The following is a 17,600-nucleotide window of genomic DNA, read 5'->3' on the forward strand; positions in this document are numbered from 1 at the left end:
TTTTGCATGGTTTGTGGTGACCTAGCAAGGCTATAGCCATATTAGAGCTAACAAAGGTTTATCCATGCTGATACCATTTGTAATATAAGCTTAACAATAAATGTCATAGTAAGAACTATAAGGATATTACATCACAAGTCTAATTTAGTACGTCTGAGAAATACAGTCACACACAAGTGATTTTAGCGAAACCTTATTTTTGGCGTTTTTTTAACGCCACCCCTTTTAATAAAATCGTTTTTTCTCTCATATATCACTATTTAACCAGGTATGCCTTTAACAGACTCGACAAATAACACTCGTGGTAGCTATAATCCACCAACAGAAGATAAACTTTGGGGTATTTTTTACGTAAATAAGCACGGCATAACACCAACTGCCATTTCAGGTACAGTCGACGTACTACCGTCCACTGTGCGAAGTGTTATTAAAAGGATAAAGGAAACGGGTAGTCCTTTGCCTAAAAAGCAACCCGGTGCACCGAAAAAGATTGACCAGAGGGCGCAAAGACATATCGAACGTGTCATTAGAGACGATCCATTTGTCACATATGATGATTTGAAATTAGAGTTACAAAGGGCTGAAATTAACGTCTGTAGAGCAACTATTATCGCATCAGTAAAGGAGCTTGGATTTGGATCTTATTATGCAGCACATAAGCCACGTTTAACAGAGAGACACAAGAAAAACAGGCTTCGATGGGCACAAGCTCATGTGAATTGGACCAAAGATCAGTGGAGCAGTGTCGTTTGGTCCGATGAATCACGTTTCTCGGTAAAAGGGGCTGATGGAGGTGCTAGAGTTTTGAGAAAAGTTGGGGAAAGGTATCAAGAGAAACATATTGTACCAACTGTGAAGTGGGGTGGCGGTGGTGTTATGATTTGGGGTTGTTTCTGGGCTAAAGGTTTTGGTCCTTTGACTATCATTGACGGTACTGTTGGCCAGGATGAATATATCAATATTTTGGCAGGTAACTTTCATCCTTGGTTCCAGGAATTGAGTAAGAATAACGACAGGAGCTTTATACTCCATGAAGCTGGGGCTACCTGTCATACTGGTGCGTATGCAAGATGGTGGAAAGAGACGCATCAAATCAGTCGCTTTGAGTACTGGCCAGCACAAAGCCCTGATTTGAATCCGATTGAGCACATTTGGTGGGCACTTGAATGTAAACTAAAAACCCGAAGGGGTTCAATTAACAATATTAGTAGTTTGAGAGCAGCCATAGAAGAAGAATGGGAAAAAATGAGCTTCGAACTAGCAGATAGATTAGTTTCAAGTATGCCAGATCGATGCCGAGCGGTAATTGAAGCCCGTGGTGGACCCACAAAATATTGATTTTCATTTTTTTTTTATTTTTATGAAAATATATATACTAAATATCATATAAAAAAAATTGGAAGTGTTTTCCAAATTATTTCATTGTGCAATTAACATTTGAAGATTTGATAACAAATTCTTCTGATTTATTTATTTACTATTCCGCTAAAATCACTTGTGTGTGACTGTAGTTTAAATTTAGTTTAAAGCAAAGAAAGTTAAGAAGACTTAACATTTATTAGAACAAGACTAAATTAGTGACTATGTAATAATCTTATACATTTTTGGTTAACCGATGATAACTTCAAGATACCACTAGAGATATGAACACAGCAGACAGTCTTTTATATAAATACTCGTACATTTCATTTATTGATAAAAGACAATCTTATAAACAGTCTCAAACTACTCCTATAGTCTTTTTATAATTTTACCTAACCTTAAAACACAAAATGGTTAATAAAATTAGGAAAGTCATTTTCGATTTTATTGAACTCTTCGAAAAAGTCGCCATTGCTTTTGCTTTCAAGTCCCTGTCTAATTCTTGACTTTTTCAGCTCCATCTTAGCAAGTTCTTTATTTCGAATAATTGGTTTAATGTTTTGAATAAACTTAATATCTTGACGACCGGCAACTGCAGTAGTGGGCGTCATGGTAGGATTCTTTTCCAAAATTTAATCGAGTTCTAACTTTTCTGTCATAGAAAGATGCTTAGAGTTGTATACACCATGGGTGTGTCTTATTCTGCAATCCTTATTTACGATATGCATCATGGTACAAGTCCTGGTTTTTACTTTGAAGAGATACTCTACTTTGACTTTACATTTAATCCAGCTCAACCGCGTGTCGCAGTGATGACATTTACTTTGTTTAATAGCAGCCTCTCTGGTAAGAGGACTAGTTGCCTTTAAAGAAAATGGCAACTGCTTTTAAGACATTCAGTTGCTCCCAAGCATGACTTTACAATACGGTGGTCATGTTCGTGATCGTCATCTGTCATAAGCTTAGAAAGTCTTCTTTGTTGGGCTTATACTCATTTTCGATTGCTAATAACCAGCCAATGTTCAAGTCAAAGTCTTGGAACGAATTTTTAGACTCATTGAAGTGAGCTTTTGACGTCTCCTGTGGAAATTCTCGGGGAAATTGTATTTTAAACGTAGTCGTTTCTGACGTTATTGTTGTAATAAAAAAATTGAAATTTGGGTAAGTCATTAGTGGCTTATTACACCCCACGGAATACATATTTAACCGAGAATTACACCCCAAATAAATTACACCCAAATTCCCCGCACCGTTGATTTATAAGTTGATTGCGAATAATTTGTACAAGAAGTAAATGAAAATACTGTTTAGAACACAAACTTTGGCAAAGTGTAATTATACGTCTATTCACGTGACTTTCTCAAAAGATTACCTAATATACTCTTCATACGTCTTTTTTTTGTATGTCTGTTTTTTTTTACGTCTGTTTTTACGTCTGTTTAAATTTACAATTAGTCTAATCTTTTTACATTCCTATTCTTCTTACATGTTTGTTTAAATCAGTACGTCTATTTCTTGTACACCTGTTTTTTATACGTCTGTTTTTTTGTACGTCTGTTTTTTAAGTCCTGTTCTTTAGTAATACGATTTCCCAAACCGTTTACAATCAACTTAGAAGAATCTATCTCCTGGATATATTCTCTTCATCCTTTTTGTTGTATTTATTACACTAGCTGGCATCTCGATCACTTCGTGAGCGGAGGCAGCGTCTGAAACACACTCAAAGTTAATAAATATAGCCTTTATTTGTAATATATAAGGTGGTATAAAAGATGATCATTTTGGATAGACCCCCGGATCCCTCTCGGAAATAAATTTTTCAGCGAGGTCTAAATTCCGTGTTGCAAAAAGGTATGAATTGTAGTATATTATAATATTTAAAACCAAATATAATTACAACTCAACTTGCAGTATCTTTATAAATTGAGCGATATTATGACACCTTTGTCAATATTATTTATATTGTCAAATGACAGAACGTCAGTATATCACAGCACTTACTGCGATTATATCTTACATTTAATCTAAGGGACTGTGTAACTGTAGTAACTTATGGCACGTCTTTGATTATCAGGAATTCTAATCCTTAACTAATGTTAATGGGTTGCGAGCGGCTATGTGTATACGCAGATTCCGAACATAAAACGAATAACATTTATTACATACAGTAAGTAAAACACTTTTTTTTATCTTGTAATGAATTTGTGTTGCGAAGATATTACCAACTCTTGTCAAACATTAATTCGAACTGAGTAAAGATAAAATCAAAGTTATAATTCGTATAAAAGGACCTACAAATAAAAATTTTTGATGAACTTTCTAACTCGTCATAAAGAAATAAAAGTCTTTGAAAATGTCGATTAATAGATTCGAGCAATTTGCAGCTATTGGGGATAGACTTGCATCCGCTGAAGAATTTTTAGAGGTTTGTTTTTCTGCTGCTGCATACCAGGGATTTGAATTGCATACTCTTGATATTGCACCTGTTGGATGCAAGGATAAAAAGCCTTTCTATCATTTAGCTTGCGTGTTCCGTGACAAGTACAGAAATCAAGTTTCCTAAGGATCTCGAAAAAAGGTCAAATTGTCAAAATCCGGTACCTGTCTTTATTCTGTTAGAGCCTCACTCAATAAAAATATCAATTGTTGGGTCGTCGGTTCTATTGTGAATAGTCACAACCATGACATGCTTGAAGGTGATGATCGACTTTGTTTGTTAGAAAACAGAAGCTTAGATCTTAACCAACAAAGTAAGATTGAAGAATTGCATTTGGCTAATGTCAAGACTTCGTCTATTGTTGCGGCTGTCAACAGTGCATCCGTTTCCGGTACTCATGCCATAACAAAGGATGTAACCAATGTCAGATCAAGAATAAGAAGAGCTTTGAACGAGGGTTGTAATCAAGAGTGTTTAAATCCTTTTATTAAGAAGATGGGACCTAGACGTGATACTCTCTCAAGTCAGTATAACAACGATGGAAGACTTAGGGTGTTCTCAAGCAAATTATTTAAAATTTTAAAATTTTAATTTTAATTAAAAATATTTGACCCCACCACTATGGAGGGGTCAAATTTTAAAATATGTTTTCTGACATTAAAATATCATTTTAAATCGAAAAAGTACTAAAATCACATCACTCATTTTGTGTGGGAATTCTTTTCTTTCATAACAAATACTAAAAATGTCTTACAACGATAAATTATATTACTACTACCAACTTATTTGCAACCATCGCAACTTAGTTCTCGCTGAATACCAGCAGCTCATTGAGAGTCAAATAGCATTGAACGAACAGGTGTTTCTTTATTACAAGACCACGTTTTTAGATTCGCCCTCTCTCTTTGAGTTGACGCCTTTTCTCATTCAAGCTCATTTAACATACCCAACTGAGCCGGCCAACAATCGCCATTCATTCGCCAACTACCATTACTTCCGCATCTCTCACCCTTTTTTGACTGATGACGACAATCCACGAACCAGCTATCGCGCCATGTACCGTATGAACCGCACTACGTTCGAAAGGGTGGTAAACGAACTATGCAGAGATCCCGCTTTTCAGTCTAGAGCTGTAAACTTTATCCCTCCATACGTCCAGATTTCATGTGCAATTTGGCGCTTAGCTAACTGTCACGTTGGCTATCGCTGCGCCCACTTGACTATAGGAGTCTCTCACGGTAGTTACAGAAACTTTACGCAACGTTTTGTAAAAGCCGTTGTTAACAAATTCAAGCATCTTATCGAATAGCCCAAGGACGAGCAGCGTGTCGCTGCAATCAAACATGGTTTCCAGTATGGTATAGGCCGCACTGTTCGGGGTCTACCAGCTGTTGGAGCTTTGGACGGCAAGAACTTTGTGATTGAATCAAGAACGGAACATGCCGAGGATTGGAGGGATCGTAAGGGAGACTTTGCCATGAAACTTACGGCAGTATGTGATGATAAGAGTAAGTTTACTTACATTTCGGTTGGTGATTCAGGTAATAATTTATTTGTCCGATTGTATGCAATGATGTTGATCGTTTTGACATAGGTCGTTCACACGATGCTGCTGCTTTCAACCTCAGCGAGATAGCAACAGTTGCCTTGGAAAACCCCCAAGAGTACTTTCCTTTGAATGGGTATATCCTTGCAGGTAAAATATATAAGCGTGAATAAAATCTTCGAAAAAAACTAAATATGTTTTAGACTCGGCATACCCACTATCGCACCATATAATTGTGCCTTATCCTGCTTCGGAAGTCCTTGGAAGATCTGATGATGCTTTGGCTAAAAAAAAGTTCAACAAGATCCATTCGTCAACTCGAATGGCCATTGAAAGAGCTTTTGGTATATTGGTTTCTCGCTGGAGATTCCTCAGCAAACATATATACATCAAGGATACCGGCGATATTGTGGGTATTATCACAGCTTGTTGTATTTTACACAATCTGTGTATTGAGATGAATGACCCTGTTCTGGAATTAGTAGAAGATGAGCCGAACGATGTGACGAGCGATGTGCCTGCTGCTAGGCCGGATAGTTTTAGTCAGTCAGTCAACAGCACCGCCTATCAGAATGGTCAAACTAGAAGGGACAACATCAACCCCTATATGCCTCCTCAACAATAAACCAGTAATGTTTGTAACAAAATTATATATTTTTATTGATCAGTATTATTATCATTATTTTGACCCTGTTGGTTTCGATTGGCCATATCCTGAAGGATTGCATCAACAAGTCTTGTTGTTTCCCTGTTACTTTGAGCAAACAGTTCTGCCAATCGATCACTACGTGCAAGTAATGCAGCATTGGCCTCCCGACTATACTGAAGAAAGGACTGAAAGTGGTTGTCCCTTTCCAAAGCTTGAGTTTGTTGCACCCGGTCCAAGACACGCAACATGCTGTTCTCGATGCGTTGTTCAGACGCCGATGGTAAAGGCAACATCGAAGCTACTCTTACCTGGGTAGGTTGAAAGGGCTCCGATGCGCGTGCTGGTGTTGCTGGTGGTGCTGTTGATGCTGTTGGTGCTGGTGCTGTTGGTGCTGTTGGTGCTGGTGCTGGTGGTGTTGCTGGTGGTGCTGTTGGTGCTGTTGGTGCTGTTGGTGCTGTTGGTGCTGTTGGTGCTGGTGCTGATGGTGCTGGTGCTGGTGGTGCTGATGGTGCTGGTGGTGCTGGTGGTGCTGATGGTGCTGATGGTGCTGTTGTTGTTGCTGGTGGGGATGTGGTGGCTGTTGACACACGGGGTGTCTCTAATCTGCGTCTTGCAGTGGGAGGTTGATCTTGTTCACCGACAGCAAAGATCCCCTCGGAACGTACATTACCTGCTGTTGTAGGTTGGGTATCCACAGTACGTAACACATCGTCTGCAGTGTTTGTATGGGCAGTATTCTGGCTAGGACCACCAACAACCTCAGGCTCCAAATTGTCATCATCCTCAGGAGCATCTTCAATTCTTGTTCTGAACTCCCCTGAAATTGAGGAAAAAGTGACAGGTGGAAAATATGAAGGTAAGTCTTTCAGAATGCTATATAATTTGTCATAAATGATAGAACGAGCGGGTGTTGCTTGTCCAGTAGAATTACGGGTGGCGTAATTTCTTTTGAAATCCTGCAAAAGATTTGCCCACTTGCTTTTCAACTGTTCGTCGGTCCGAGGAGCACGTTCAACATTTGCTGCATGAAATTCACTCGCAAGAAGGTCAAAAATTTCATTTTTTTCCGCCAAGCTTCTAGCCGAATCCATAGCATGGAAGTGCTCATTATACCTTTCAATAAGCAACAAGGTCTCCGCTAGTCCCCATCCAGATCCTCTGAAGCGTTGTGAGCCTTCGAAATCATCTTCATTTTGGCTTCCACTTCCACGTCCACGTCCATTTCCACGTCCACGTCCACGTCCACTTCCACTTCCACGTCCACGTCCACGTCCAACGATTCCATTCTGGCTGCTCTCAGGCTGACCATCAATAGGGTAAGAAGCATTATTTTGGTTGTTCATTTTTAAAATAGGTAGAGGCAAAGGTAAAGTATGTTTATTTCGATAAGAATCAAGAAAGAAATAAAATAACATTGGCCTCTGTGCCATGTACAAATGACAGTTTAGCATTTTCCCAAATTGGAGTTGTGTTTTTTTGTGACTTTTGATTTTAATTAAAGGATTTATTTTAAAATTTTAAATAATTTGCTTGAGAACACCCTTACCCACCTTTTTTTTTTCCATGAAAAAACAATCGCCGACATTTTCCAATGTCCGGAAGTGATCATTGTTGACGGCACATACAGAACGAACGTATTTGGCTATCCATTGATCAACGCAATGGGTGTGGATAATGTTAGCAACGAAGCCAGCTCCGATTTGATGAACTTTTCTATTGCTCTGGGATGGGTAGCCGATGAAACAAAGGAAACGTACACTTGGTTTTTTGATACGTTGAAAAACAAGGTAATGTGGCTGAAATGTCTTATTGCAATCACATTTAGCTAATATTTTTCTCTTATTACAACATCACGTTACATTTGTACAGATTTAAAATAAAGCCAACGTTATGCCTGATCTCATTATTACCGATATAGTTGCAATTGTTCGTGGAAGTCTCGATTTGATTTTTCCAGATGTTGCAAAAATGATTTGTGTTTCGCACATTATAGCCCAAAATGTTTAGGCCAATTTATTTAAATTGTTCTGAAAATCCGAAGATTTCAAAGAATTCGAAGGTCTTTTCTGGGATTTGCATAGGTGTAAGAGTGACGAAGAAGTGCTTTCTGCTGTTGAGAATATCAAAAAACATGCATTGGTTTAAAAAAAACCCGAAAAAATCAATGAATTTGTCGATGAATTGTTTAAACAAAGATCTTATTGGATAAGACAATACACCGATAAGTTTCCTCAAATGGGCAATTATACAACCAGTCCTGCAGAAGCTGCACATAGTGCACTTAAAGGACACAATACGGCTATTTTTAAGTGCACTATGCCTAAGATATTTGTGCATCTTGATAAGGTTCTCAAAAACCAAAAGTTCAAAAGCAACATGGCCAAATGATTTTCGAAGATTTCGTGTGATCCATCATTGATTGGAAATCCAATCTACGCCAGAATCCTCAAGGTTATCAGCGCTTACGCCATTAAAAAGATAAGGGAGCAAGTAAATCTTTTTTACGATGAGATGAAGAAGAATGAACTAAGGCCATGCACTGGCGTCTTCAAAACTACCATGAAACTTCAGTGGAGACCCACAATTTTTGACGAAGAGTACAAAAACATCAAAGAAGGTGGTAATGGCAATGTATCAAATATACATGCCAGATCAGACATTGTTGTTTTGCTTTCTTCGATTGACAGAAGATGGCATATCAGTAAGGGGAATGCTGAGAAACAAATCGCACCCACAGCCGCAACGGAAAGTACAGGTAATGATAAGCAACTCTATTTTTTTTAAAAAAAAAAGAAAGTCCTTAAGTTATTTTTTTTTTATTGCACTCCAGACATGTATGCAGATGCAACCGAGACGGAGATCACTATCTTCAAGTTAAAGACGGCATTAGATTCAATTAAATTTAAGCATTTCAAGGACGAGAAGCTTGATTTAATTCGTAATTTGACGTCGGACATGGTTAAGCTTTAAGACATTGAGATCATTCAGCCTCCTCCAAAAAAAACGAAAGACTCAAACTTGCCATCCAGTCGTAAGTAGTGCTATATATAATGCTATCAATGTTGATTTTTTACTGATAATAGTATTATTATTATTAGAAAAACTGGCCAAATCAGGACGGATACTGTCTCAAGGCGAAGCAGTGGATGTCGATGTCCACAAAGAAGCGAGAATAAAAAAGCAGCAACAAAAGAAGACTTTGCCAAAACCCGTTTTGACAAGTCACATGCTGGAAAAGAGCGCCAGACTACAGAGCAAAGAAGTTACCAAACCCCACCATCATGTCCTTCAAGCTTGTATGCCCAAGTTCATGATCGGTCATGTTGCTTTGGTGACGGATGTTGATGGAGACGGAAACTGCGGCTTCCGAACTATAGCTACATCAGTTGGAAAAGAAGACATTCTGAAAACAGCAATTTCTGTTGGTGTTGAAGTTAATGATGAGTATGAAAGAGACGAAGATTTCTACATGTATGTTAGAAAATCTCTGTACAATCATCTGATCAGCAACAAAACACACTACTTTTCGTACATTCTTGCCGATTGTATCATGGAGTATGAAGAACTGTTAAAACGTATTCACCTATCGTACAGAGGTGGTTGTGAAATCAACAATTGGATGATAATGAACTCCACAAGTAACTATATGTTTAAATTTAATTATATATTGTAAAAAAAGCTAATTCTTCTAAACACATGTCCGGTTATCTGATTGCGGATTTGTACCCGCGCCCTGTTTATTTCTATTCACAGAAGAGCAAAAGTATTTGTACCTTCTTGCCGGATTGTCCCATAAACTCAAATCGAACCATCAGTTTTTTATTCTATGGAAACCATTACATATCACTTCAAATGTACCCAGACGGTCCTCTTCCCCCATTAACTAATAACTTAGAATATAGAAAAGCCATAGATTCCAACTATTGGAATTTATATGTCAACTCTAGAGTCGCTCTATACAAAACATTACACTCACAAGAAACAAGAAACTCCACTTTGATTGAATCAAACAACCCAGAAAAAGAACGTATTGACCTTACGAAAAATAAGATACAACAAAAAACCCACAAAAACCAAATAAGCTAAAAACAAGAAAAAATTCAAATAAACCAAAAACAACACGAAAATCAAAAAAACCCAACAAGAACAAGAAAAAATATTAATTAAAATCAATTTAAAAAAAATAGCAACAACCGCAAAAACAGCACCATTAAAAATAACTGCTCGACTTGTTTCCGATACAATTCTATGCAAGCCCAAACGTGTAGTCTTGCCCCCTCTTCCTCCACAGTCACCTTTTATTTTGAAAACCTTCGAAAAAATCCGTAACCTAGCTACGCCTGCAATCACAACGCTTTCTTGCTTCAAGTGCCAAAAGCACATTTTCCAAGACGGTGACCAGGATACGTCTATGCTCAAAGAATACACTGAAATTGACATCTTAACAAAGGAGCTTGATAAAAAAAAAAAAAAAAATGCGGAAAACAACTGCTACGAAAGAAAATACAAGAAACTTAAAGGTGAATGGCACAAATTAAACAATAAGCTTAACCCAAGATTAGATGAATTCTGCAATTCCCATAAAATCCAGCAATTTCTGCCAACAATTACCAGGTACAACTGTCTAAGTGTTGATTTTGAATCACTTAAACATCCCGCCTTCGAGTTGGTTAATAGTGGAACTGTCCAGAAACTAGTTTCGGGGGAAATCAAAAGTATATTTAAATCTAAAGCTGGTCAAGATAACTCCGGAACCCAAGCCAAGCTTAAACACTTTGTCCACTTCGAACAAAACAAAAAACCAGATCATCGTAAGAAATAAGATTAGCGTCAAATTTGACATATCATTTATATTGTATGTATCATTAGCCTGAATATTATGGCCCGAAAGGCTTTGAGGTCATTGGTCATGCGGCACTTTGTCGATTTAACCAGGATGAGTACAAAAATTCTGAAGTCAAGAAATCAACCTCTTTCAGACACCACAAATTTCTTACAATTATTGTCAATCCCGAAATCGCTTGTCGAATAATCGCTGAAGATCAAGGTGTGTCACTCGAAGATCCTGCCAAAATTATGATTGAAACTTATGAAATTCGTTCACTTTTAAAGCCATTCGACTTCACAGCCGATTTTGAAGAAGATTAGATAAAAATAATATAAATAAAAACTAGACCTGAAAAGCGACACATAGAAAATAAGTATTGTTGTGTTTTGAGGTAAGTAAAATTTATAAGGCAGTATATAAGTAATCTGAGACTGTTTATAAGATTGTCTTTATTATGAAATAAAATGAACAAGTCTTTATATAAAAAAGACTATCTGCTGTACCACTATCTTTAGTGTATCTTTGAAGTCGTTATCATATTCCCAGTGTGTATCCTGTTACCTTTAACTGCTTATTTTGTAAATATGTTACACTTGGAATTACTGTCATCTTAGTCACATTGCACTTCCATATCTTTAGTAAGCCTTGGTCACTGTGTTCTTGTAACCTTGTGATATGATAGTACTAACTATCTATATTGGGTAATTGATTCCTTAATCATTCTTGATGTATTGATGTCATAGATATGGATTTATGTAATGTAGCAACAATATAGCAGATCACCACAAGCATGTTTATAGTTATAGGAAAATTAAAGGTATGAATATTTAAATACGCAGTCGTTCAAACGTACAAACATACGAAAAAAACAGAACTATAAAAACAGACGTATAAAAAACATGGACGTACAAAAAAAATAGACGTACTGATAATTTAAACAAACATATAAGTTTCTTTTAGAGATGTGAAAAGAATAGACATGTAAAAAGAATAGACTAACCGGAAATTTAAATAGACGTAAAAGCAGACGTAAAAAAAACCAGACACAAAAAAAACAGACGTAAAAAAACAGACGTACATAAAAAAAGGGGTGCGCGAAAGCAGCGCACCGAGCTGTTACATAATATTTTATTTTATGTGCGCGAAATGGATGCGTTCAGAAATGGACAACGTATTTGTACTATATTTTATAAGCAACAGTACTTTGCTCAAGGAGGTCACTTCTTTAAATTTAAGTCCTATTTACATCTACCAAAAAAATGGACATTTTTGAAGTAACTGAATAAAGTAATCGCGAATGGTCGAAGCCTTCGGAATCGTAAGTACTTTTACTATTCTTGTGCATTCGCGTTCCATTGCCGATGAGTATGAAAGAAAGCTTAACATGGTTTTCGTTACTGTCGGATTAAAGCTAAAAAGCAACGACATCTTCTTCGTTTAAAAGCACTTTCGTGAAAACAAAGAAGCCTAACAGTAAAATATGTATTAATAATTGTTAATCTTTATCATAAGCATGCTATGAAGGAGTTACTTGTGTGGTATTTGACAAAATATTACATAGAAAAGTAATGAGATAAAAGTATATTTTTATTAGAGGTAAAAATAGACTAAAAGAACTCTGCTGCTATAAAATAATTGATCCTTTTTATATTGCACAAATCTCTTGAGTTTTCATGATGAGTCAACCTTTCTGGTTTTGGAATAGATCTATACTTTGTTTCCCGCCTTGGGTTAAATGGATACTACTCGTTAGAATTGTTTCCAGATAACGTTGTCACATATCAGTGGATCGGGAGCATGAGTATTCTAATAAATCTTTAGTATTACGAGACACTTATTTATCAGATCATGCAACGGTTACTGTTAAAGATGCATACTTGTTTGTCAAGTGTAATTGGCAATAGAACATAATACTTGATCATTTATTCATTATCTTTGTAATGAATAAATTACGATCCCAAATATAAAATGTCTTATCGATATTTGTATATTTGGTTGTAGAAGCTAGGTATCCATTAATTCATACACTATTTCTTTATACTCTTTATCAGCAGTATAATTGTATCAATATATAAGTAAATGAACCATTTATATTAATAGCTGTTCTATTCTCTCTCTGGGTAGCTAATCCATTGAGAGAACTATTAATATTAAGTTTCTCTTTCTTATAATTCTTGATTGATCTGAAAAGTTTCTCTTCTCGATCGGTGATATCGTAACTCAGTGGTATAGCATTCTGTATCCAACTGTCATTCGTATATCGTATTTAGACCAATCATGCAATCTTTTATATAGAAGTATGTACTCGAAGTAGGAGAAGTTGTATAGCAGTATACAAGCATATGCTGATATGCAACATCAAAGGTTGTTTTAATTTCATAGTTTATTTATTTAGACTATTTGCTTAATTATTCTTTAAGTGGATCGTACCCAAATACGACAACTTCATCTATGTGAAACTGATTATATGCGTCAATCTTATAAGATTTCAAATAAATATAATGGTGGGACCTATGATTTTTAAAGAAGGCCATATTGTATTTAAGTAATACATAAATACGATCTGCCATAGCGCATGCTTCGCTTGACGCACCCATTAGGCGCACATAAAATAAAAATACTATGTAATAGCTTGGTGCACTGCTTTCGCGCACCCAAAATGAATATATTACGTAACAATTATACTTTAAAGCCCGATTTCGGTGCGCTGTGGTAAGGCGAGATTTTAGGGAACGAATCACTCTAGCGCCTCAATAGCCCTCTGTGACGGTGTTTTGATGATAATCCTGTGAGATGATACGAAGAGATTATACCTTGTGGTAGCTTGAGTAGTACTATGTACTACTCAGCGATATTATAAAGTCGTAGTTTTTTCTAATTTAATAAAATCTAAGTCCTTTTACATCCCTAATTTTACGAAACAGTACATCATCCTAACGTGCGTGGAGTGTTGTATTATAGTCAAGAAAGTCTGCGGATAGAAAGTTTTATTAAGTCAATAGGTAAATCAGATCCCGATACAACAGCGCCAGCAGGTGGGCCAATGATACCCCTAAAAAAACAGACGTATGAAGAGTATATTACGTAATATTTTGCGAAAGTCACGTGAATAGACGTAGACTTTTTGACGGTACGCTTATAGTCGTGCCAAATCTAGCCAATAAAAGTGCTGGGAATAGTGTAAGGAGCCAATGGTAATGCTAGAAAGTTTTGTAGTGTAAGAAATCCAGCCAGTAAAACTGGTTGGAATAGTGTAGTGAGCCAATACAAATGCCAGGAATAGTGTAGCGTGTTTCAAACAGGCAGCGCTGTAGTCTCGAGCTGGTAATTAAATGTTTTTTTCGTGTGTACCCCTTTTGTTTGTCAATGTTGATTTTATATTCGCTCATTCCACACCTACATTGTTGAGGATGTCATAGATTATAATAAAAGAATCATCACATTTTACATAATAATGGATGATCATGTATAAATATTCATGGCTCACACTTCGCCCCATTTGTTATCATCAGAACCGTTGGTGTCTGTGCACAAGGTGATTTGCCTTGTGACGAGTAAAATATTATAATACCATAAAAGTTTAGTACAATCCCATAGGCGGAATATTCGGTTACTGAATATTACACGCACTAAACTTTCTCTTTGGCATTTACGTAATGTCACCTGCGGAGATGAATTTAGATCCTCACGTACTTTTGTCTTTACTTTGTAAGGCAGAAATTACTTCATAACATATTTATTTAAACAGACATTACGTATAACATTATATCATATTCCTCTAACGCGTCACATATATTATCCGAAAGCCATCTAATAATTTAGTATAAATACCTGTAGTTTTTGCTAGTAGAATTCCCTAATCTAAATTTTCTCGAAATAAAAGATATACAAAGTTCTAACAGTATTTTCTTTTGTTACCTTAATTTAAATTTTATCTCCATCCCAAACATACATAAATAACTGTCTTTTCTACTTTGACTGTACTTCTTTTTATTTTTTATCCTTTCTTTATATATAAAACCTCATAATATAAGTTTTTGTAAGTAAGAATAGCAGACACCGTTTGGAACCAAAATTATAACTATCGCGGATTTGTTGTTTGCTGTAAACAACTTTGTTGACAGAAATAACAACTGTTGTTGATTTTGTCAACAAAGTTGTTGACCAATTTTTTTTATAAAAAAGAATTGTTGCTGGCCAGCAACTTTGGTGAATTATTCAACAAGTGTTGATTGTAGATTTGTTTATGGATTCTGGTGTTACAATTTTTCTATTCTCAACCAGACGTTTGAGATTCATTCACGTCATTTTATCCATGTTTATTTTTATTTTTATTTCTGTTTCTATTTCTATTTCTATTTCTATATTTCTTAAAGGTTACTCGCATTCCCCCATCTTTAAGTATAGCAATTCCCAAATAATGTGACGCTATATGACTGTGCAATAATTTTCAGCCATTGTGTATTGGACATGACCAACGTTACAAACGATATCTTTGAAGCGACAAACAACATTCTTATGTTGACCAGGGCGACGTAAGACCACCTTTGGCATGAGCCTGTTGTATTTTACCACATTAATTGAGACAAGAAAATCATTCACGCCATCAAATGTCGTCTTAAAAGAGAAGGTGTTGGAACTGACATAAAGTAGACTCGTTAAATTGTTGTAGTGGCTATAAAGGTTCAAAAAAAATTGTCTGTACACCTAAACAATGACGATAAGCAACCAATCTTACTTTAGGTGGGATGCAGCAAACAAAACATAGTTAATGCCTCTTCTGGGCTCGTTGATATGATCTTTGAAAAAGAGGAGATTTACACAGTATCATCAAACCAGGTCCGACGGCGCCTTTATTACACCATCACTTGTGTTGACAAGCTCGTGGAAATCGGAATATGTTCTGCCGTAGTACAATTGTAAAACAGAGATACGTTGTCGGATTCAAGGTCACTAAACCAAATAAAACTGTCGTAAACCCAATGTTTATTTTTTACATTTTCTTCCTTTCTTTCTTCTTAAACTCACTTAAAAAAAATACTAAGGATAAATGGTAACTTTATTTCCCAATATAATATGTGTGTCTATTAACCATGCTGGCTTTGTTTTTAGCTTCAAGAGGTCCTTCTATTAATAACCTCAACGTGTTTCTAGCGCTCTTTGTTTATATGCAAGGTACTCAACTTCCAATTTGAAGCGTCCTGTTTTGCGTTTTTGTTATCTACATAACTAACAACGGTTCTCATTCAGGTAGTCTAGGAGTAATTTTTGCTCGTTATGTAGGCTGCTACTATACTCATTTATCTCTTTTAAAAAAGGAAGTCGTACTTTAGATAAAGCTGTAAGTTTTCTCATATACTTCCTAAATCAAAAGACTAATGCAGACCACCTCAATTATTTTTCTAAATTAGAAAACTCTTTATTTAAAGATGTTATGGTATGTCTTTTGGACTTAAAAATCTTTTTAATAATCGCTCACATATCTGTTTATCATTTTTTAGGACTAACGGTTCGCCTGTTTTATGAAGTACGGCCAAACTAAGGTTGAGATTACTCTAAATCGCTTCTTTGTGTTTCTAATTTTGTTTTTTAGAGGATCAATACATTCATACGAAGCACTCTTTCTTGGTTTTATGTTTCGTTCGATATCCAGAAAACAAAAGATCGTCGTTTTATTGACTTAGAAGAGTAAGCAAGATGTTAATATTGTTCAATATAATTCAGTCGCATTAACATACAATTTCCTTAGTTTCTTCTATTTGCACAGCGTCCGCTTTAAATGCACTAACAAAACCACAGTTCATACTCTCATGGGTTATGCATCGGAAATTGTTAGGCAGCTACCCGCAAGAATTCAAGCTAATTTTCCTGCCGTATTGACTCACCGTTCTGGGTTTTCAACCAAACTTGTCAAACTATTGCGTCCGCAATTTCTGAATGCACCTGGTCCACATAGAATGAATCCAATTCTGAGATCCAACCATACTGAAAAGTACGGTACAATCCAGTTCCAATATTATGATGCTATGAAAGACAAGCTTGAGGAACAAAGAAAAGCCAAGCATTTGATCGGAAACTTTTCATCAGCTACAAAGTATCCCGAATTTTTATCATTCAGTGATATAAATGGGTATAATAGATATGTCCCCTCAGCAAACTACCTGAGCTATGTTTACAGTTCTATAATTGCTGAATTTAGGCCGTATATGAATCAGCACACGTCCTTATTAGATGGTGTTGTATTAAAAGGTGATCATTCATTTAAGGTACTTTTTTTTTAAAAAAAAAAAGAGAAACAAATCTAACTTCTAAAGTAATACGCATAGATCATTAATCATATGGCAAAAATCAATGGTTTATCAATGTTCTCTTGTCTCTACACAGTGCTTAACGAATACGAAGAAATTCGTTTGCAAGTACTTGCTCCCACTAAATCACTAGACCATTTGACACCATTCTTTAATAACATGATGGAAAGTTACATGTACGATTTCAAGATGCGACATGCCGTGATCGAGGCTATATACTTAATATATGACTCTATCTACACTTCTTAAATCTTCCATTTGATAATCCTAAATATAATTCTTATTGGTACTTTATATTAAATACTGATAATTTACTTTATGTACAGGCTTGATCTCATATCATCCTTCATACAAGTATAAGGCATACATTTAAATAATAACATGAATATGAAAACATATGAAGGTTACATCAGCCACGTTGAGGTGTCACAGCTATCTTTAATAAGAACAACATTTTCCCCTGAATGTTG

At 36.0% G+C, this 17,600-nt stretch overlaps 1 protein-coding gene across 1 annotated transcript; it reads left to right on the forward strand.

The window, feature by feature from the left end:
• Positions 1-8,229: 8,229 nt before the first annotated feature.
• Positions 8,230-11,142, forward strand: EV154DRAFT_485088 (uncharacterized protein; the record flags this gene model as incomplete). The annotated part of the gene is made up of 8 exons (XM_051598725.1): positions 8,230-8,340; positions 8,392-8,749; positions 8,825-8,932; positions 8,966-9,025; positions 9,093-9,632; positions 9,674-10,021; positions 10,182-10,805; positions 10,886-11,142. The coding sequence occupies 8 exons, from the start codon at positions 8,230-8,232 to the stop codon at positions 11,140-11,142; spliced, it is 2,406 nt and encodes an 801-aa protein (XP_051453827.1).
• Between the last annotated feature and the right edge of the window lie 6,458 nt (positions 11,143-17,600).

The sequence above is a fragment of the Mucor mucedo genome (genome assembly GCF_025094135.1).
Source record: "Mucor mucedo strain NRRL 3635 chromosome Unknown EV154scaffold_107, whole genome shotgun sequence".
Lineage (NCBI taxonomy): Eukaryota > Fungi > Mucoromycota > Mucoromycetes > Mucorales > Mucoraceae > Mucor > Mucor mucedo.